Here is a 24383-nt window from a genome sequence, read left to right on the forward strand (position 1 = left end):
TGTGCCATATCAGCATGATGAACATTGTCCTTGTTTAGCATCTTCTCAGCAGGGTGTACTTCTTCAGTCTTGTTTTCATCTTGATCAACATGAATGACCTCTACCTATTTTTCTTTCCTGACTGTCACCTTTCTAGTCTGATCTTTGCTTGATTCATTCCATTTTCTGCACTTATCAACACTGTGTCCCGTAATCCTGCAGTAGTTACAAAATGAAGGCAAGTTGTCGTAACCCAACTCCACAAAGAATGCATATCCTTTCCTTTCAACTAACACTTTATATTTTAGGTCCTTGGACAAATCCATATCAACAAGTACCCTAGCAAAGTGCCCAAAAGTCCTTTCAATGGCTGGTTTGCTAGTAATTGCATCAGTGCACAGTGGAGTACCAACACTACTTGCTATGGCAAAAAGAATTTTAGGTCTCCAATACTTTTGTGCTAGGCCATAGATACGGACCCACACTTGAGCAGATGAGTTTTGAAGCAAACTAGGATTAAAGTCGGTTGTCCAAGCAAATAATTTTAGAATTCCAGGATTCAAATTCCAGGATCCTACAGATCTTACACTATTGGCATCTTCTACAGAAGTGAATGTTAACTCGTAAAAACCCTTACCTAGCGAAGTTACGCCCCATCTTCCCAGATTCTTCCAAACTGGTTGAAGTTTTGAACGGAGCGCGACCACCGTGAGGGGTGTGGAACCTTTTGGCCATATGATTCTGGCATGTAAGTTGTGTTTGCAATCTTCCATACCTTTGTCATACTCATCATCAGGTATTGAAATAGCATAGTTGTCTCCTTTCTTGCTTGGAATAGGAAGCTGACTTTGGGGGATATCACAGACATTATTTAATACTTGGGCAAAAGATTTTTTGAGAATGGGTTTGGTGGGAGGTTGAGATTTAGTGGCGATCTTTGGTGATTCATCATCAAGAAGGAAATTCCAAGGGATTTGGTAAGGTTTGGTAGCCATTAGAGGGAAGATTAGAGAGGCGGTGATTGGAATGGCGTTGCTATCGGGGAAGATAATGAACAGTAAAAAAATCTCCAGAGCTCATTGTAAAAATTTTACCATGAGAAGTTTAATATCATCCATTAGACATTCGCTTAAAAAATAGCATATGTCGTATCTTCGTTAAGAAAATAAAGAAGTTTATATATTGTAATATTATTATAAAAATGGGTCAAACTTAAATGTCACTATAATGTGAAAACAATAATGAAAACAAACTATTAATAAGAATTATTTTTTTTTAATGAAACATTTAGTAAGAAAATATTCACTATTATCACTGATCAAAATTTTAATTGTTTATGCTTGGATCATTACATATATTATAATAATAAAAAAACACATAATATCGGAAGAAAAAAAATGACCTCTATTTTTACGATATTTTTAAATGATTATGTTAAATATATATGTCAAAATCACCTCAAACTTAGCATAGGAGATTTCATAAAAAAAAAAAAAAACTTAGAATAGGACTTTTTTATGATACGCTTTTAATGGCTATTAAAATAATTTATGGACATTAAAATTGATTCATGACCAAATAATTTTGTAAATGAATACCCTATATAGAACAATTGTTTTTTAAGAATGTTAAAAAAAATAATGGTTATTATACCAAATTACGGTGTGAAACAAGTCTATAAATTAGAAATTTGGATTGACATAATTTCACATCACAATTCACAACTCTTATCCCCCATTTTTTTTTTTCTATGTCACTCTTTCTTTTTCTTTCTATTTTGTTTAGTTTTTTATTCTTTGTTCTTCATTTTTTTTTTTACTTTGATATCAATGCTACAAGATTTATATTTCTTTTATGTTGTGATATCAATACTACAAGATTTATATTTCCTTTATGTTGTGATTTTGATGATTCAAATGTTCACACAAAGATTGTTTAGTTTTTTTTATGCTTTTTTCTTCATATTTTTTTTCATTGATGTCAATGTTTCAAGAGTAATATTTCCTGCATGCTGCGATTTTGATGAATCAAACGTTCACAACATAAAAATAGTTTCTTCGTCTCTCCTATAAAAAAAATCTTCATCTCTCATTTAATTTTTTTCTTGTGACTTATTTTATTCTTCCTTATGTTTTTATGACATTGTTTATGCTTTTTTGTTTTCTTTATTATTCTGTTTAAATTTATGGATGGTTCATAAATGAATACAATATTTTTTTTTTACTTTTGTGGTTCTGATGCATACAGGTGATGTAACGCCCATTTTGAAAGTGTCTAGAATATTCAAATGTGCGCTAAACTGATATTGGATAAATTAATTATACAATATAGAAAACGACATTAAGTCGAAAGATCTAGATACAACAACATCCCAAAGTTTCTATGTTACATTTTTACATCCAAGTTTGTCAAACGAGTATAAATACAAAAATTATACATCACACCACATAATATAACATATGCATCCCAAATCCACCTCAAGAAGATTCCATGAAAACTCGATCAATCCAATGCTTTTTCTTTACCTTTTCCACGAGAATTCTGTGAACCTGAACAAATAAGGAGTTGGATGAGACATAATGCCTCAGTGAGTTCTTTCTAGCCATAGGCTAGTGATAACCCCAGGGGAAAACCTATGGTTATCACGTGTCTAAAACACAACCTGACGGTTGATTATACGTGTGTGGTCATTTTTGTCTAGACGGATGTGCACTCTAGAGTCCGTCGAAGATTCTTCATAACATGTCATAGGCTCTATTATCAAGATTTGTGTCATGGCGGATAAGGGGAATCTAATACCGCAATACCAAGATACACTATACGCATCGAGGCCTAAACATAACATATTCATGACACAACCTAAGCCAGACGAATAGGGAAACCTAAGATCGTCATTGGCATACTTTCATAACTTATTCATAACTAACATCATATCATATTCATGCATGGATACATTCCTTAAATCATTATGTTAGCGTTGCTCAAACAAACATTATCTTGATTCATTTTACGGAAAGCCCCGGGTGGAGTAACCCCGAGTACACTCCCATACATGACCGATGAACCTAATTAGGGCACATTGGACTCCCTCAGTGTCGTGCGGGTCCCTTGCGGCTTGAACCATTCCCCTTGAATCGAGAACCTCTTGTATCCCCATGATGTGGATAACAAGAGACACGAGCACCTACATCTTGTATTAGTCTTGATCTTATGCATACATGAAAGGTTAAACTATTTGAGATAATTACTTATCTCGGGATCCCTGCTCGATCCCTTGTTGGTGAACTACATACTGGTTCATTCTTGTTCATGAGCGTAGGAAATATTCCTAGCATCTTAACATACATAAATATTCATGATCATCATACTAATTCTCGACAACTATGTCGAGGCTCTAGTTCCATTCCCCCTCTTATTACATCACTATCCGGATATATTGCATAGCCTATCATAACATCTCATGTGCTATTTGTCATTGAAACTCAGGATGTTGTTAATGAATTTCTTTACCAATATCCTTAGGTGAAATGTGCAATGATAACTTGACTTTGAGAGGTTTTTAAAGTTATAAGAGACTGCAGGAAAAAACTTGGTCGAAACCACTACATTTCATGAATTTTCTTGTAAAAAGTGCTGTGCTGTGAAATCTCGCTTGAGCGAGGTTCTTCAGTACCAGACCTGCAGAATTCGTAATTTCGACCTCTAAACCTCAAAATTAAGTTTCCATTGCACATAAACCACTTAGAATACATAGAAAACAACTTAGAACAATTACATGACAACAAACAACATAATTTCAATGATTAATGGCAAAAGGGGTACTAAAACCCTAAAACATACACTAACACAATCATGGTTTCTCACAAGAATTGCACAACCCAAAGGTAGGAGAAACTATCTAAGAACTCACCTTAAATAACCTGAAGATAAGCTCACAACCTCAAGACCTTGACATCCCAAACCATAGGAACAAAACTCTAGATAAGAGAAAGATGTTTGGTGAAGCTTGCTTCCAACTTGTCACCAACAACTAGCCAAACTCTAACCTTGCTTAGATTCTAATTTCTTGAAGGATTAGAAGATGTCTGAGTGAAGATCAAGGGACAAAGAAGAGTAGAGAAATCAAAGTTTTCCAGAGAGAAGGGAGAGCATAAAAGTTCTTAGAAAACCCTAGTGAGAGAAAGTGATAAGAATTATGAGAAATGTTGGCTCTATCCCACATAAATGTCTTTCCCACGTGAAAAGTCTTAAATGCCCCTTGTCATATTCGCGCGTATTTAATCGTTTCAGATAATACGTTAGTTCCTAAAAAGCGGGATATTACATCCTACCCCCCTTAAAAAAAATTTCATCCTCGAAATTTGAAATATACCTGAAAACAAATGCGGATACTGGTTCAACATATCTGATTCAAGTTCCCATGTTGCCTCACCATCTGGCGACCCTTTCCATACCACCTTCACTATGGAGATCTCTTTGTTCCTGAGAGACTTGACATCACGACCTACTATCCTTTCTGGATCCGGTTGAAACGTCAAATCAGATCTTAACTTTATGGAGTCTAATTCAACTGGCTGGAAAGGATCTGGAATATACTTCTTCAGCTGCGACACATGGAATACATCGTGTAATCCTGACATGGCTGGAGGCAAGGCTAACTGATAAGCCACTGGTCCAATACGCTTGAGTGTCAAAAACGGTCCTACATATCTAGGACTCAACTTCTTGGTCCTAAAGACACCTCTTAAACCCAGTTTAGGCGTAACTCTTAGGAATACATGATCACCTTCACTGAATTCTAAAGGTCTTCGCCTCTTGTCTGCATAACTTTTCTGACGACTCTAAGATATTCTCATTTTCTCTTGAATTGACTTAATCTTCAAAGTCGTTTCTTGAATGATCTCTGGTCCAAGGATGCTCTTATCTCCAACCTCAGCCCAACATAAAGGGGTTCTACACTTCCTACCATACAAAGCTTCATATGGTGCCATTCCGATACTTGAGTGATAGCTATTGTTGTAGGAAAATTCTATCAAAGGTAGATGATGGTTCCAACTTCCTCCATCTTCCAAAACACAAGCACGTAACATATCTTCTAAGGTTTGGATAGTCCTTTCTGATTGACCATCGGTCTACGGATGATGAGACATGCTTAATTTCAATTTAGTCCCCAAAGCTCTATGAAAAGCTCTCTAAAAGTGTGAAGTAAATATTGGATCCCTATCTGATATGATACGATACTCACTGGAACACTGTGTAGCTTGACTATCTCAGAAACGAACAAATCCGTATATTGCGATGTCTTTTAGGTAGATTTAACCGGTAAGAAATGAGCTGACTTAGTTAATCTATCCACAATCACCCATATTGAATCATGACCTTTCTGAGTACGGGGTAAACCTTCTACAAAATCCATGGTAATGTGCTCCCATTTCCACTGAGGAATCTCTAATGGTTGCAACATACCGGCTGGTCTTTGATGTTCTATCTTGACTTGTTGACATACAATACACCGCGCTACAAATTCAGCAATATCCTTTTTCATGCCGGGCCACCAGTATTCCTTCTTTAAATCTTGATACATCTTGGTTGTACTAGGGTGGATTGAAAAACTGCTCTTATGAGCTTCTTCCAAGATCAATCTTCTAAGCTCTTGGTCATTTGGGACACATAATCTTTCTTCAAACAAAAATGCTCCGTCCGAAGCCATAGAAAACTCTGGGTAACTACTTCGTCTCTGAAGTTCTGCATCGTCTCTTTGAGCTTGTATGATTCTGGATCGCAAGTCACACGAGACTTCCAAATTATGCAAACAAATACCATCACCAACTTCTGTGATTCCAAGGTTAAGATCATGAACTGTTTCATACATCTTACAAGCGTGCATCAAAACTTCGGCTTGTGCTAAAGCCTTATGACTCAAAGCGTCTGCTACAACGTTGGCCTTTCCTGGATGATACTTCAAGTCAAAATCAAAGTCTTTAAGGTACTCCATCCAATGCCTCTGCCTCATATTCAAATCTCTTTGATCAAATAGATATTTCAGACTCTTGTGGTCACTAAACAACTCAAAATGTGTTCCATAAAGGTGATGCATCCATATCTTCAGAACGAAGACTATAACTGCCAACTCCAAGTCATGGGCGGGATAGTTTGCTTCATGCGTCTTGAGTTGTCTAGATGCATAAGCCACCACATTGTTTTCTTGCATAAGTACTCCATCGAGTCCTTTAGACGATGCGTCACAAAACACCACATATTTCTTTTCTGGATCTGGAATCGTCAAAACAGGAGCTTGAGTCAACTTCTTCTTCAGGGTCCTAAAACTCTTTTCACATTCCTCATCCCACACGAAAGGCATCTCTTTCCTTGTGAGTCGAGTTAAAGGCAAAGCGATTTGAGAAAACTTCATGATGAAATGTCGGTAATAACCTGCTAATCCCAAAAAGCTTCGAATTTCAGAAACATTCTTCGGCCTTGCCCAATTTTGAACAGCCTCAACCTTAGATTGATCAACTGCTACACCACCCTAAGAAATGACCTGGCCCAAAAATTTGACTTCAGATAACCGAAACTCGCACTTACTGAACTTTGCAAACAATTGCTTCTCCCGAAGAATATCCAACACTATCCATAGATGCTGAGCATGCTCTTGCGGATTCTTGGAATAAACCAGAACGTCATCAATGAAAATAATGACAAACTGATCTAGATATGGTTGGAAAATCCGATTCATATAATCCATGAAAATTGCTGGTGCGTTGGATTCTCCAAAAGGCATAATCAGGAATTCATAGTGTCCGTAACGTGTTCTGAAAGCCGTCTTGGACACGTCAGAAGATTTGATGCGTATCTGAGGATAACCCGACCTAAGACCAATTTTTGAGAACACTGATGCTCCCTTAAGTTGGTCAAGTAAGTCATCAATCCTTGGCAAGGGATACTTGTTCTTGATGGTTACCTTATTCAGCTGACGATAATCAATACAAAGTCTCATGCTGCCATCTTTCTTCTTGACCAGCAATACCGGTGCACCCCATGGAGACACACTGGGCCTGATAAAATGCTTTTGAATAAGCTCTTCTAATTGTAATTTCAATTCTTTGAGTTCCAAAGGAGACATTCTATAAGGCGCTACCGACACTGGCTCGGCTCCTGGAATCAAATCAATCGAAAACTCAATTTCTCTTTCCGGTGGCAATCTAGTGATGTCGGCTGGAAAAACATCCAAATACTCACTAACTATAGGAATATCACTGGGGCTTAAATCTGATTCTGGAGTCACTGTGAGCATTACATAAAAACCTTTATCTTGTGCACAAATAAACTGAGCCATCTGATATGTGTGCTTAATCAGTTCTGACAAAGCTACTCCTTCCTCCGTGTTACTAGTAGGCATATAAATAGTTTTCTCTGCACACCCTATATACACATGGTTTGCTGACAGCCAGTTCATGCCTAAAATCACATCTTGTTGCTTCATCGGCAGACACACCAGATCTATATAATACGTCTTACTAGACAAGGTAATAGGACAATTTTTACAAACATGATTTGCTACGATTCCTCCATCGGTAGCCGTAGTTACCAACATAGGGGGATTCAACAAGGAAACAGATAATTGAAGTGCTTCAACACATTGAAAAGAAATAAAAGAACATGATGCACCGCAATCGAATAAAACTTTAATAGGATGTTGACCAAGAAAACACATACCACCGATCGAATCCTCCTTAGCATGTGCCTTCTTTCCATCAAAGGAATACACTCTACCGTTACTCATTGTAGTACTTACACCCTTGTCCTTGTTTCCTCTAGTTGGACAATTTGCCACAAAATGCCCTGCTTGACCACATGCAAAACAGTTGTCAGTGCCCATCCTGCATTGTCCCTGATGAGCCTTGCCACACTTCTTACAAGTTGGATTAGTCCTGGGTGGACCTGAGTACCTTCCCCTTTGCGGAGAGCCCTTAGGCTTCAGCTTATCATGATACTTGTCGACAAAGTTACCTCTGCTCCTCCCACTTGGCCCAGAACCTTCTCTAGCTGCCTTATCAAAACCTCTTTCAGCCTCCAAACTATTATGTACCATCTCGTCGAAATTTGTTAACCTTTGCTGACTTACCACAACATAAATTTCTCCCATCAAGGCATACTTATATTGGTTAACTTTCCATATCTCATTACTCGCATACTCGTGGTGAGTAGAGTAATAAGATAATTCCTCAAACTTCTTTGTGAAGTCTGTCACCGACATATGACCTTGCTTCAAATGAAGAAATTCCTGTTCCTTCCTGACCTTGTATGACAAAGGAAGATACTTCTCTTTCATCACTTGTTTGAAATTATCCCAGTTCAATTCTAGCCCATTAGTCTCCATCCTACGTTGAGCAGTTTCCCACCAATCCTGTGCTGCACCTTGGAATTGATTCGTTGCAAAAACCACCTTATCTTCCTCGGTACAGTTAACCATCAGAAAAATCTTTTCCATTTGCTTGATCCACCTCTTAGATTTAGGTGGCTCACATCTACCATCAAACTCCGGGGGATGGTTCCGATTGAATTCTCGAAAAGTTGGATTCCCCACAATCGGAGGTGGTGGAGGCGGTTGATGTATTCCCGGACCTCGCTGCATAGTTGCAGCCCACTGCTGCTGAGACTGAGTGTTCTGGTGAATCTGCTGCTGCATCATGTGCATCATGTGCTGATTTTGTTGCATCAGCTGTGCCCACATCTGAGCATCAGGGTTAACATTCTCCTCCACATCCGAGTTAACTCTTGGCCGACCAAGTCCCCTTCGTGCTCCAGACATTTTCGCTCTAACTGTCATATTTAAGTCAAAGTGATCAATTTCAACCAATATAACAATGAGGTCAATATCTTAAACACAAAAAGAACGACTACTTGGATTGTATTATTAATGACCCAAGGCAGATCTGGAACGACCTGCTCTGATACCAAATTGTAACGTCTATTTTGAAAGTGTCTAGAATATTCAAATGTGCGCTAAACTGATATTGGATACATTAATTATACAATATAGAAAATGACATTAAGTCGAAAGATCTAGATACAACAGCATCCCAAAGTTTCTATGTTACATTATTACATCCAAGTTTGTCAAACGAGTATAAATACAAAGTTTATACATCACACCACATAATATAACATATGCATCCCTAATCCACCTCAAGAAGATTCCATGAAAACTCGATCAATCCAATGCTTTTTCTTTACCTTTTCCACGAGAATCCTGTGAACCTGAACAAATAAGGAGTTGGATGAGACATAATGCCTCAATGAGTTCTTTCTAGCCCTAGGCTAGTGATAACCCCAGGGGAAAACCTATGGTTATCACGTGTCTAAAACACAACCTGACAGTTGATTATACGTGTGTGGTCATTTTTGTCTAGACGGATGTGCACTCTAGAGTCCGTCGTAGATTCTTCATAACATGTCATAGGCTCTATTATCAAGATTTGTGTCATGGCAGATAAGGGGAATCTAATACTGCATTACCAAGATACGCTATACGCATCGAGGCCTAAACATAACATATTCATGACACAACCTAAGCCATACGAATAGGGAAACCTAAGATCGTTATTGGCATACTTTCATAACTTATTCATAACTAACATCATATCATATTCATGCATGGATACATTCATTAAATCGTTATGTTAGCGTTGCTCAAACAAACATTATCTTGATTCATTTTACAGAAAGCCCCGGGTGGAGTAACCCCGAGTACACTCCCATACATGACCGATGAACCTAATTAGGGCACATCGGACTCCCTCAGTGTCGTGCGGGTACCTTGCGGCTTGAACCATTCCCCTTGAATCGAGAACCTCTTGTATCCCCCTGATGTGGATAACAAGAGACACGAGCACCTACATCTTGTATTAGTCTTGATCTTATGCATACATGAAAGGTTAAACTATTTGACATAATTACTTATCTCAGGATCCCTGCTCGATCCCTTGTTGGTGAACTACATACTGGTTCATTCTTGTTCATGAGCGTAGGAAATATTCCTAGCATCTTAACATACATAAATATTCATGATCATCATACTAATTCTCGTCAACTATGTCGAGGCTCTAGTTCCATTCCCCCTCTTATTACATCACTATCCGGATATATTGCATAGCCTATCATAACATCTCATGTGCTATTCGTAATTGAAATTCAAGATGTTGTTAATGCATTTCTTTACCAATATCCTTAGGTGAAATGTGCAATGATAACTTGACTTTGAGGGGTTTTTAAAGTTATAAGAGACTGCAGGGAAAAACTTGGTCGAAACCACTACATTTCATGAATTTTCTTGTAAAAAGTGTTGTGCTGTGAAATCTAGCTTGAGCGAGATTCATCTCGCTTGAGCGAGATTCCAAGCGAGGTTTCTCGCTTGAGCGAGATTCCAAGCGAGATTTTAGTTCAGTTCTGCCTAAATCTCGCTGGAGCGAGATTCATCTTGCTTAAGCGAGGTTCTTCAGTACCAGACCTGCAAAATTTGTAATTTTGACCTCTAAACCTCAAAATTAAGTTTCCATTGCACATAAACCACTTAGAATACATAGAAAACAGCTTAGAACAATTACATGACAACAAACAACATAATTTCAATGATTAATGGCAAAAGGGGTACTAAAACCCTAAAACATACACTAACACAATCATGGTTTCTCACAAGAATTGCACAATCCAAAGGTAGGAGAAACTATCTAAGAACTCACCTTAAATAACCTGAAGATAAGCTCACAACCTCAAGACCTTGACATCCCAAACCATAGGAACAAAACTCTAGATAAGAGAAAGATGTTTGGTGAAGCTTGCTTCCAACTTGTCACCAACAACTAGCCAAACTCTAACCTTGCTTAGATTCTAATTTCTTGAAGGATTAGAAGATGTCTGAGTGAAGATCAAGGGATAGAGAAGAGTAGAGAAATCAAAGTTTTCTAGAGAGAAGGGAGAGCATAAAAGTTCTGAGAAAACCCTAGTGAGAGTAAGTGATAAGAATTATGAGAAATGTTGGCTCTATCCCACATAAATGTCTTTCCCACATGAAAAGTCTTAAATGCCCCTTGTCATATTCGTTAGTATTTAATTGTTTCAGATAATACGTTAGTTCCTAAAAAGCGGGATATTACAGGTGATTTGAATCAAGAAATCATGAACAAGTACAAAAAATAAGAATATTGAGATATTATTTTATAGATGAAACTGATTATATGTTGGTTGAGTTCAAGACAACATATTCTTCACACGAGGGCCTAGAGGAAAAAAATTAGATGACAATATGACAAACTTTGAGATTCAAAAAAAAAAAAATAGTCGTTCTTAGAAAAGAATTTAGATAAATTTTCTACTATGATGAGTCACTTTTTATGTCTCTTATACAAAGAATAATTGTATAATTTTTTGTTATAATTTATATGTAATTGGACTGAAAAATGGAACAAATGAGTATTATATTGATGAAATTAGTTAATAAATTAATTATTATTTTAATGTTTTTACTACAATTAGTTTATAATGGAGTTTATCATTCTCTCCAGCTTTTTAAAGTCGGTTTAGTCAAAATAAAAAATAAACATCATGCACACACACTATCAAATGGAAACACCCAAGTTTCAATTCTAAATCAGCAATCTCATGCCCTCTTTTCTTCGGTAAATTGTATATTTGTTTATTGCTTACAAATTTTAGTATTTAATTTGTTATGATTTTATTTCAATAATTTCTTTAAAAAATTATTTTTCATTATGTAGTTGACAAAGAAAGCTATGACCAGTTGTTTACTAATCAATAGCAATATTTTTTTTGTTGTTGAGGGAAGTAATAATATTAATTGACATATTTAATTTATCCATCACAACACCATATATGTTGTAATGTAAATGGTAGTTAATAAAAATAATAAAAAAATATTAATTGATTTATATAGTTACAGCTCATTTAGTTATTTTCACAAAAGAGTAGAGAGAAAACTCTTTTTTCGAGAAAAATTTAAGAATGCCATGAAATAAACCTTTTTTTTTGTAGTGCCATGAAATAAACCTTTGACCAAATAATTAAGGAGTTTATATTTTATGTTTATAAATTATGAAAATTCGAGACATTATTATTTTTTAATTAAGACAAATATCTCTAAGGATCAACAATATTTTGAATGTAATTAATTTGGTATAAACCTTCTAAATAAGTGATCGCATTGTAATATTTGAAATAAACATTGTAATATTTTGAATGAAATTAATTTGGTACAAACTTTCTAAATAGGCTATCTTTTTTTTCTTTGTTTCACGACATTTTATTCCAAAGACTTGGGAGAAATAAAATAGTTCAAGTGATTGTTATTAGTTGTTGTGTATGCTTATAGCAAGGGATCGTGACTTCCGCGTAAATACGATATAAAAAATTGTTAGGATGTACCTCTAAATAACCTTTAAATAGGCATAAAAAAAATCCTATTTTGTTCTTTCAAAAATTAAACACATACTTTAATTGTATTAATTATAAATGATTTGTTGAAACTTTGACATGCTACAATCAGGGCTATCTTAAAAAAGAAATTCACTGAGTTCTTTAAATCATTTGAGAATATAAAACAAGTTTTCCATTTTCCATAGTCAATCACCTTTAAATGACTTTTAAACCATCATAAAAAAATCCTCTTTTATTTTTTAAAAAATAAAACCCATGAATTAATTGTATTAAAGGTAAACAAATTGTAGAAATTTGAAATGCTTCAATCAAGTCAATCACAAAAAACAAATTCAAGGAATATTTCAATCAAGTCAATCACAAAAAACAAATTCAAGAAATATAAAACAAATTCAAGGTATGTCTCATTCTCTTAGTTGTGTTTACTCTTGACCCTCATCCGAATCTTCAATACATGTTTCTACTATTCTTGGTAAACAATAGATCATTAAACCATCTTTTAAATAAAAAATAAATCAAACCAAGCAAGTTCTTGGTAATCAAAAGAATCAATCAAAGTATGAACTTCATACTGATAAAAAAATTGGGAAAAATAACTTATTTGATATTATGTGGTTGCTAATTTAAAATTTAAAAGAAAAACAATGACCACCCTTAAATTTTAAATGAAAGTTAAAGATAAGCTAACTAATTAGTTGTAGAAATTTCTATTATACTTATAAAAGATTATTATAGTTTTTTATTTACAAGAATTTTCATTTTTAGTGTTTTTATTATAGAAATCATTAAAAAAAATTATTTCTATAATCCTAATGTGCATTAAATCAAAATAAAAAAATATATTTTATCAGAAGAAAAATGAATAAAATTGGATATTTAAAGATTTTGATTTTTTTTTGGTACAAAAAGGTTGAGTTTTAATATGAAAAATAATACATAATAAAAGAGAGTAAAACGGGCACTCTAACTCATATTATACCAAGCAAACAATTCTTTTTCCTAAAAAATAAAATAAAAATATACCTGTTTTTCTCCTGATTTTTTTTTTTTTTTAGTAAAAGTGGGATGGGCACTTTCAATATGCCATTGTTCCATTGATGAGGGAAATAAGATATATCAATGTAAATGACCACTAGCATAGGAAATAGAATCATTCAATTTATTCGTCGTTTAATTAAAAAAATCATTAAAAAAATTAAATTTAAGCAAATATAATTTTATGATCGTTATGGGTGTGAAAAAAATTAATTATCGATGAGGAGACCTATTTCAAAATAAGCAAACATGTTTTTGTATCCACGCCTACATGTGTTCACATGATGGGTCGGTTTTCATTGTAATCTATTACTTGATGCAGTCAAATTTCATTAGGGTGGATTAATAAATAATTGCACATAACTTTTTAACAAATATCTTATATATATATATATAGTTAAAGGGTGCAATATTGCACATGTTAAAGTATCTAAAAGCAGCAACTATTTATTAAAAAACAACAATTATTTATTAAAAAATTACATATTAATAGAAAATACACAAGTTCCAAATCAACCATACTACTTTAAACTTCTTAACATGTGCAAATTTGCACATGATAGAAAAACTCTTTAATTAAATGTTATAAAAAATTCAAGACTTGGACTAGATTCTACTGTTTAAAATTTGAACACTTGAATTTAATTGAAACACTTTGAATCTCTATGGCATGGACCAAGTATATAATAGTGTGAACATTAGGTCAGTGCCTAGAAGAAATGTGCTGTATAGCTGAAGTACAATGTTAAATGAGCAAAGGTGGATACATCGATTCCTGAATGAAGTAAAAAATAAGGAAGGGTCCCACACCTTTGTGAACAAGTGTGGGTAAAGAAGTTTGTTCATGAGAGTATGATCTGTTTTTGAACATGAAATAAAGGCACCCTTACTTGAACATATATGGAAATCATTGACGTTATGACTTGGAGAAAGATTAATTTTATGTGCCAACAAGAAACTAAGTGGGTGGGTGAAAAGGTGAAAGAATTAGATAGTTCAGTATTTAAGCATTGTTAAACTGGAATAGTTAGATCGAGAAATGGTGTAGGCATTATTGAGGATAAGAATAAAAAAAAGATATTGTGAATGTAAAAAGGATAGGAGATTGGATTGTAGCCCACAAATTTGTAGTTTAACAAGACATCTTTAATTTATTTTTTTGAAAGGAAATAAGACATCTTTAATGTTATTAGTGTTTACTCACCTTAGGTAGGTTTGGAAGAATATCTGTAATATCCCGCTTAACAACACTGTCATTTGTCATTTATCTGTGTCAGCTATTTTTCAAATTATCTATGAGATTTTATTGAACCAAGGGCAAAATGGGCATTTACCATCCAAGAGATATTTTTAAAGAGGAAAATCCACACACTTCCATTCACTATTTCTCAAAAACATTTTCATCATTTCCTTCCCTTCTCTCCCAAAAACACCATCGGCCTCTTCTTCCCTCAACCCTCTTCATCACAAACTTTCATTTCTTCATGGAATCATCAAAGTTAAGCAACCAATAGGTTCCTTGTGGTGCTAATACAAGTGTTTAGCAAACAAAAATTCATCCTTCCCTCTCCTTAAAGCAAACCGCCCCTCTCATTTTTTTTTCTTCAATCTTTCATTTTTTCACTCCAATCCATTGGAAATCACTTGTAAGCAAGCTTTTAGAGATACCCATGATGGAGTAATCACTAGGTAAGCTTCAATCTTTTCCTCTCTTCCTTTCTTTATGGGGGTCAAACCACACCACTACCACTAATGTCTCTTTTGTTGAATTATTCATTTCAATGTTATAGGAATGCAAAATTGTGTTGTGAGTGATTATGGTAGTGACAAGTTGATGCATAAGGAGCTTATGAATTACATTCAAGGTGAGTTTACTAGTAAGTTGAGTTTTTGGAGAATGGGCTAGTAGTAGAAACTTGGAATTGAAGGAAATTAATATAGAAAAGTGATTTAGCAACTTTGATGAATTCTTGATGTGTTTTGAATGGTGAATGTTTAGATAAGTAATTACACTTGAATTTAGGACCTTGAGACGAAATTCGTATGATCTTCACTGGCTTGTACATACTGCTGTGTAATCCATAATCAAGTAATTATTGGATTTTTGGATTCTACATTTAATTCCCTACGATTTGGATATAAATTTCATGTGTTTTGGATTAATGATGAACTCGGAAAGTGCGTTTGAAGTTGAGTAAATTCTGCTGGATTTTTGGTTACGGGTTTTGGGACAGAGCTCCACTAAAATGGTAATAACTTTCTCTTTGTAACTCCGAAACAGGTGGTTTTTGTTGCTATGGTTAGCTAACGAAATTTCCATCGTTTTGGCACCGGTTTCACGAATTTTGGCTCAGTATTGAAGTCCGGAGACGATTTTGAAGTATGGTGACTGATGCAGGATTTGAGTTGAAGACATTGTTTTCATGTTAGTTTAAAGAATGCTTTTACGGCTTAGGGAAAGGTTTGAGTGCAGAAGCTTGGAGTGGGGAAAGCTTGGATAGATCTCAGAACTTTCATGGTGAGTTCCTTTAGTTAGAAAACTTTCCTTTGGGTAGTTAAATAATGCCTTTAGAATAATAGAATATAATTTGGTACATTAGAACATAATTTAGTGACATTATGATTTAAGGTTCACACCCTTGCTAGTGTACTCTAAAATAGTTTTTATGTTGATAAATATGCTTATGGTAATGTAGGAGTTAGAGGAAAATTATTATGATAAGTTTTACGTGAGTATGAATAAATATGCAATTTCGGCTAACATTCTGGAAAGTGAGAATTGTTGGATTTTATTACTTTATTTCGACTCTTAGCTAATATAAATTATACTTTTAAGGTGATATGATGGTTTAGTCTGGCTAAGACTCTAATTCTCATTTTTAACGAATATGTATATGTAGCCGAAATTGTATTATGAATATCCTCTGATCATATACTACCATAGTGTATATTTATTTGTGTAAAAGAATGTTTAGAGTAAATTAGCCATTGGAATAAATCATTCATGAGTAGATTTCCAATCATTGGAAAGAAAAGAATTCTAAGTATGGAAGTTCGACTTAATTAGTCGAATTTAATTTATCAGGATATGGGGAAATTTTTATAACCTTTTAGGAATGACATATGACAACGATATGCCTTGAACCTAAATAGGATAATATTAGAAATAATTTCAGAATAAAGACGAAATTACTACGTCTTTATTATTAGACTCAGGAAAATTATCATTATAAGAAAATCAGTTAAGATAAGTTATTCCTCTCTAGCTCCCCGTCAGTAGTGGAGTTGAGGATTAACTCAGTTATCAGAGAATCAGTTCAGTTTATAATATTAAATAATTTATAAGTCATGGCTTTCGCTATTCCCGCCAGTTGGATACGAAAGGTTCCCGCCAGTTGGAACAGGCACTATCCGTAAGGATGACCCCATGACAATAAGAGGAGTCCGGTATCCCCGTCAGTTGGGTTCCCGCCAGTTGGAAATTATTACCGGTCAGAGTGGAATAAATTCCGGGGTTACTCCACCTGGGTTTATTCCGTAAAATCAACTCAGATAATATTGTTTGTTCAACGCTAACATTTCTAACATAATATGACAGACATTATGATTATAATTATGGTTATGATTTTAGTATTGGTATCAGAATTATATTAGTATTTCAAACAGCGATCGTAGTTATTCCCCAATCGCTGAGTTATGCAGATAAGAACAATATAAACCCGAAACGGGTTGAGCTTAGAGACAGATGGCGATCCTAGGTTCCCTGAGGTTGCCTACAGCCTAGGATAGGTGGAACTCACTGAGACATCTCGTCTCACCCCAATCCCTTTTATTTTATTTCAGATCATCAGGTTGTACGTGGCAAAGGAAGCAATGCAGGAGACTGGATGATATATCTTCATATGCTCGTGTAGATTAGTTAAAATTATTCCTTATGATATCAGATATGTATTTAACAAATGTACGATCCTGCAATGATGTGCATATTTATTCAGTTGAAAACTTTTATTATTGTAATTTTAATGTATCCAGTACTAAATTTAACACACATTCTAAATATTCTAGATAAGTTTAGTATGGGTGTTACAATTTGGTATCAGAGCAGGTCGATTCAGATCGTGCCTTGGGTCATTAGAATTCAATAAAATGCAGTGGGACCATTGGGTTCTGGATATTTATTCTAAATGTCGTATCTAGCTGAGCCTGATCAACTCAAACTAGTATATGACAGTTAGAACAAATGTCTGAGAGCTGAATAGGACCTAGGAGGAATGAAGCGCATGAAGAAGGAAAGTCAGGTTTTATAACGAATCTTGATAAGGAAGCATTTAATGCCAAAAGGTGGCTGGTGATTTGTGAAGAAGGAAATTCCTCAGGAATGGATAGAAAATGTTATGAGTAAGACGGAGTACTTTGATATTATTAAACTGCACTTCGTATATGGATACAAGAGAAGTAAGAGACTCAGGGATGATTGTAACCTTAACAAGAGTCGCAATATAAGAAGTATGATGTAAGGTATGAAAAAATTGTCAGATGATTAATGAAATCCAAAAGCTCTCGGTGGATGTAGAGTATGTAAGAAGTGAAGGACTTGAATGCCGAAACGAGCTGGATTTTGATGCTTGAACTGTTAAGTGAACTAATTAAGGAATACGTAAATTATTTTGGAACAGACAAGGAAACCCCCTCGATGTGAGCAAAGAATGGACAACGTAAGTTAGATAAACTATGTTGGATTAGTTGCACCTCCCGAAATCTAAAGTGATAGATTTATGAATCAGTAAAGTGAAGATGCTATGCAGCATAAGAGTCAAGATGGATGAATAAATAGTAGTGGAAAGACCTTTAAGGATCAGAGTATGTTTCAGATGTATTTTTATTGGCAAAGATTTGCAGAGAAGTTAAGCTAATGAGGGTTGGGTTAATAAATACCAGTTTAGCAGTGAATGAGAAAGTGATCCTAGTGATAGTCCGATGTAAGATGTAAATATTTGATCAGGACAGAATATAAAGAGTTAAAAATAAGTTACTGGAGTTCAGAGAACTAATGGACGAATGATGTCAAGCTCTATCAAGAGGACAAGAATGTATTAACGCATGAATACAATAGGTTGATGTGATAAGGATTAATCAAGAATTTTGAATTTGAGAATTTATTTTAAGGTTCCGTTATATGGAAGGTTGTTGTTAGTGCGAAAGTGTTAAGAATGAAGTAAAGTATTAAGGAATCAAATATTTACTTTTGATGATTTTTCTCACATAATTGTTCTAAACACTAAAAGAATGACTTGGTCGATTAGAATGGATTTTGATAATTGAAGGTATATCAAGAGAGCTCGTAAGTATAATTATCAGCACGACACAAATGAAATAGAATGGAAATAAGCCGCAAATTGTCAAGTATGTTTTAGTTCATAAATAATATGAATGTGAGAATCATTCAAGTAACACTTTGCGAGAACGAGTATGTAGTGCATGTTTAAAGAAAAAAATTGCAGTATTTGAAAATGACTCGTCAGTGATTATAAGTCGGTGCTCGAAATAGCAAGAAGTGTAGAGTTAGCCCCATGTTCATAACATGTATTAATGAGATAGAGAAATTTACAGTATGGTTGGAGCAGTACGCCTAAGCGAAGTGAACTAATAAAATCAGAGTAGCGCAGCCAGATATTAATCAGCAAGAAGTAATATAATGTGCAAAAGTTTAAGACTTTGAATGAGATATTCATGGGAGATCTTAAGAGATGAATTAAACAATTTTCGAAACCGCATAATTCACAGATATTAAAAGTTCAAGTGGTAAGAGTAGGATGAAGGTGTTCCTACCTTATTAAATATAAGAAATTGGAATCACCTATAGTATATAACCCGGTTAATCGACGCGGTGATTTCGAAGAATGACTTAGAAGTATCAGATTAGTTAAAAAGGAGTTATGTATGAGGCAACGAATATGAATGTTGTATCTTGAAGATTTTATTTTATTTTGGTTTGAAAAACTATCATGGAATATCAGGTATATTAACATGTATCTGAGGGAACAGATACTACTCAGAGTATGAATGCAAATGCTTGAATGCAATTTTAGTCGTGAAGTTCAAGAATGAAATTTATATCTTGAAAAGATGAGTTCAAGAGAAAATCCATGATTGTAGATTCTACTTATTCTGACACGATCAAGGTGTATTTTGATTGATTTAGGTATGTTGAAAGTTTAGTATAGATGAAGCAAAGTTGGATGACTATAGATATATGTCATATATTCAGCTATCAGTTGTACTACCTCTTGTATTGTGTACTCGCCAGTCAGTGCACCATTCTCATATAAGATTTATATATTTAATGTACTTGCCAGTTAGTACACTATGTATTTAAATCTGACTTATGGATTGTACTCGTCAGTTAGTACTTCCAACAGATGTTTGAGGTAGCACCATGTTGAGTTTATTCATATAAAACATAACAGATATCAGAAGAAACATTTTCCTATTTATGTGTTGATTAACGGAGAAAGTTGAAACAATTCTTACTCTCGATGAAATAAACTTGACGTCAGATATTTCTCAGAGTAGGGACGATCTTATACAGAGTATGGTACGATTATCATTATAAGACCTCATTATTTGGAGAATAGTTCAGAAATAAAATTTTATTGGGACCAGACATAGCAGGAAAGATCACTCAAATGTCATATCCGTCCAAGACAAGATAAAAGTTGACGAAGTCGATAGAAGTGTTACTCTAGTACACGTATGAAATTTTTAAAGAATTCAGTAAAGGTAAACAAGTAGGAGTAACCTAAGACAATTTATAAAGAGTATGTGGAACAAGGAATTTACTCGAAAGATATCAGATGCATCGGTTAGCTTTACAATCCACTATGTTCGGAATGTGCATAAAGTATTCCACAACTCACAGTTAAGAAGGTTATTATTGAATCTTTTCGACATATATGATTGGAAAACTTGTCCTGAAATCAATTCTAACCTATTAATTCAAGTCAGATGTACCTATGGCTAAGTAGTCAGAAGACTTTATGCATCAAGGAAAACCAATATTTGAGTCGGATAGAAAGAATCAGTTAGTAACAGATGCATGTTAGAGTCTAAAGTCGAAAGTATAGAGGAATTATTTATGCTTAATAGCAGGTAAACTTTAAATTTCGAGGACGAAATTTTCTTAAGGGGGGTAGAGTGTAATATCCCGCTTAACAACACTGTCATTTGTCATTTATCTGTGTCAGCTATTTTTCAAATTATCTATGAGATTTTATTGAACCAAGGGCAAAATGGGCATTTACCATCCAAGAGATATTTTTAAAGAGGAAAATCCACACACTTCCATTCACTATTTCTCAAAAACATTTCCATCATTTCCTTCCCTTCTCTCCCAAGAACACCATCGGCCTCTTCTTCCCTCAACCCTCTTCATCACAAACTTTCATTTCTTCATGGAATCATCAAAGTTAAGCAACCAATAGGTTCCTTGTGGTGCTAATACAAGTGTTTAGCAAACAAAAATTCATCCTTCCCTCTCCTTAAAGCAAACCGCCCCTCTCATTTTTTTCTTTCAATCTTTCATTTTTTCACTCCAATCCATTGGAAATCACTTGTAAGCAAGCTTTTAGAGATACCCATGATGGAGTAATCACTAGGTAAGCTTCAATCTTTTCCTCTCTTCCTTTCTTTATGGGGGTCAAACCACACCACTACCACTAATGTCTCTTTTGTTGAATTATTCATTTCAATGTTATAGGAATGTAAAATTGTGTTGTGAGTGATTATGGTAGTGACAAGTTGATGCATAAGGAGCTTATGAATTACATTCAAGGTGAGTTTACTAGTAAGTTGAGTTTTTGGAGAATGGGCTAGTAGTAGAAACTTGGAATTGAAGGAAATTAATATAGAAAAGTGATTTAGCAACTTTGATGAATTCTTGATGTGTTTTGAATGGTGAATGTTTAGATAAGTAATTACACTTGAATTTAGGACCTTGAGACGAAATTCGTATGATCTTCACTGGCTTGTACATACTGCTGTGTAATCCATAATCAAGTAATTATTGGATTTTTGGATTCTATATTTAATTCCCTACGATTTCGATATAAATTTCATGTGTTTTGGATTAATGATGAACTCGGAAAGTGCGTTTGAAGTTGAGTAAATTCTGCTGGATTTTTGGTTACGGGTTTTGGGACAGAGCTCCACTAAAATGGTAATAACTTTCTCTCTGTAACTCCGAAACAGGTGGTTCTTGTTGCTATGGTTAGCTAACGAAATTTCCGTCGTTTTGGCACCTGTTTCACGAATTTTGGCTCAGTATTGAAGTCCGGAGACGATTTTGAAGTATGGTGACTGATGCAGGATTTGAGTTGAAGACATTGTTTTCATGTTAGTTTAAAGAATGCTTTTACGGCTTAGGGAAAGGTTTGAGTGCAGAAGCTTGGAGTGGGGAAAGCTTGGATAGATCTCAGAACTTTCATGGTGAGTTCCTTTAGTTAGAAAACTTTCCTTTGGGTAGTTAAATAATGCCTTTAGAATAATAGAATATAATTTGGTACATTAGAACATAATTTAGTGACATTATGATTTAAGGTTCACACCCTTGCTAGTGTACTCTAAAATAGTTTTTATGTTGATAAATATGCTTATGGTAATGTAGGAGTTAGAGGAAAATTATTATGATAAGTTTTATGTGAGTATGAATAAATATGCAATTTCGGCTAACATTCTGGAAAGTGAGAATTGTTGGATTTTATTACTTTATTTCGACTCTTAGCTAATATAAATTATACTTTTAAGGTGATATGATGGTTTAGTCTGGCTAAGACTCTAATTCTCATTTTTAACGAATATGTATATGTAGCCGAAATTGTATTATGAATATCCTCTGATCATATACTACCATAGTGTATATTTATTTGTGTAAAAGAATGTTTAGAGTAAATTAGCCATTGGAATAAATCATTCATGAGTAGATTTCCAATCATTGGAAAGAAAAGAATTCTAAGTATGGAAGTTCGACTTAATTAGTCGAATTTAATTTATCAGGATATGGGGAAATTTTTATAACCTTTTAGGAATGACATATGACAACGATATGCCTTGAACCTGAATAGGATAATATTAGAAATAATTTCAGAATAAAGACGAAATTACTACGTCTTTATTATTAGACTCAGGAAAATTATCATTATAAGAAAATCAGTTAAGATAAGTTATTCCTCTCTAGCTCCCCGTCAGTAGTGGAGTTGAGGATTAACTCAGTTATCAGAGAATCAGTTCAGTTTATAATATTAAATAATTTATAAGTCATGGCTTTCGCTATTCCCGCCAGTTGGATACGAAAGGTTCCCGCCAGTTGGAACAGGCACTATCCGTAAGGATGACCCCATGACAATAAGAGGAGTCCGGTATCCCCGTCAGTTGGGTTCCCGCCAGTTGGAAATTATTACCGGTCAGAGTGGAATAAATTCCGGGGTTACTCCACCTGGGTTTATTCCGTAAAATCAACTCAGATAATATTGTTTGTTCAACGCTAACATTTCTAACATAATATGACAGACATTATGATTATAATTATGGTTATGATTTTAGTATTGGTATCAGAATTATATTAGTATTTCAAACAGCGATCGTAGTTATTCCCCAATCGCTGAGTTATGCAGATAAGAACAATATAAACCCGAAACGGGTTGAGCTTAGAGACAGATGGCGATCCTAGGTTCCCTGAGGTTGCCTACAGCCTAGGATAGGTGGAACTCACTGAGACATCTCGTCTCACCCCAATCCCTTTTATTTTATTTCAGATCATCAGGTTGTACGTGGCAAAGGAAGCAATGCAGGAGACTGGATGATATATCTTCATATGCTCGTGTAGATTAGTTAAAATTATTCCTTATGATATCAGATATGTATTTAACAAATGTACGATCCTGCAATGATGTGCATATTTATTCAGTTGAAAACTTTTATTATTGTAATTTTAATGTATCCAGTACTAAATTTAACACACATTCTAAATATTCTAGATAAGTTTATTATGGGTGTTACAATATCCTAAAGTAAAATTTTGGAAGGATTTGAAAGGCTTAATTCAAGATATACCACAATAAGAATATTTTTCTAGGAGGGGATCTAAATGAGCATGTAAGGAGTGTTTGATAATTTTGAAGGCGTGAATGAGGGTATAGCCTTGGGGAGAAAAATGCATTCGGTAAATCCATCCTAGATTTTGTGTTGTCTTTTAATCTTACTTTAGGAAAAGAAAAGCGAATATCATTACATACAAGAGTGAGATATCATGTTCTCAGATAGATTTATTTCTTTTTGGGAATTCTGACATAAATATTTGTTTGGACTTAAAGTTTTACCTGGAGAGAGTTTGATTATCCAACATATAATATTGGTTATGGATGTAAGGGTTAAGAGAAGAGCGAAGATGAGATGTCATGATTGGGATACAAGGATCAAGTGGTGGCATTTAAAGGATGAAAAACATATTGTTTTCCTACAAAAGATTTTAACGGAAGGTTGTGCGAAACTACGTAGAAGCGAAAATAATATGTGGAACAAGATGACATATGAGATTAGCAAATCAGCAAAAGAGACGCTAGGAGAATTAATAGATTTTGAACCTAGCTAGGGGTAAAGAATCTTGGTGGAACCAAAATGTTCAAATTAAAGTGAGAATCAAAATAGAATGTTTTAAAGTGTGGCATAGGTGCGAAAGTACATATTTAGGAAAATTATAAGAGAGCTAAGAAAGGGACTGATAAGGCATTGAACGCAGCAAGATCACAAGCTTTTGATGAGTTATACCAATTCTTACACGCCAATGAGGGGGAAAAGTTTATATATTCTTGCTAAGGGACAAAAAAGTAGGAAAAGATATATGGATCAAGTGAAGTTTATTA

At 34.5% G+C, this 24383-nt stretch overlaps 1 protein-coding gene and 1 long non-coding RNA gene across 4 annotated transcripts; one reads left to right on the forward strand and one right to left on the reverse strand.

Annotated features, from left to right (window-relative positions):
• Positions 1 to 104: 104 nt before the first annotated feature.
• On the reverse strand, positions 105 to 974 carry LOC146904717 (uncharacterized). Its single transcript, XM_085728350.1, has one exon. The coding sequence runs from the start codon at positions 972 to 974 to the stop codon at positions 105 to 107; it is 870 nt and encodes a 289-aa protein (XP_085584476.1).
• A 13729-nt stretch (positions 975 to 14703) lies between these two features.
• Positions 14704 to 23507, forward strand: LOC146904718 (uncharacterized). Of its 3 annotated transcripts, XR_015017904.1 has the most exons (7): positions 14704 to 15156; positions 15258 to 15332; positions 15749 to 15985; positions 17311 to 21122; positions 21224 to 21298; positions 21715 to 21951; positions 23277 to 23507. It is a non-coding gene; the product is annotated as an uncharacterized LOC146904718 (long non-coding RNA). The 3 variants fall into 3 exon arrangements; XR_015017903.1 differs by having other exon boundaries at positions 15258 to 15716; positions 15822 to 15985; positions 21224 to 21951; XR_015017902.1 differs by having other exon boundaries at positions 21224 to 21951.
• Positions 23508 to 24383: the final 876 nt, after the last annotated feature.

This window comes from Medicago sativa, chromosome 7 (assembly GCF_051527215.1).
Source record: "Medicago sativa cultivar Bolivia chromosome 7, Bolivia_mono, whole genome shotgun sequence".
In the NCBI taxonomy this organism is placed as follows: domain Eukaryota; kingdom Viridiplantae; phylum Streptophyta; class Magnoliopsida; order Fabales; family Fabaceae; genus Medicago; species Medicago sativa.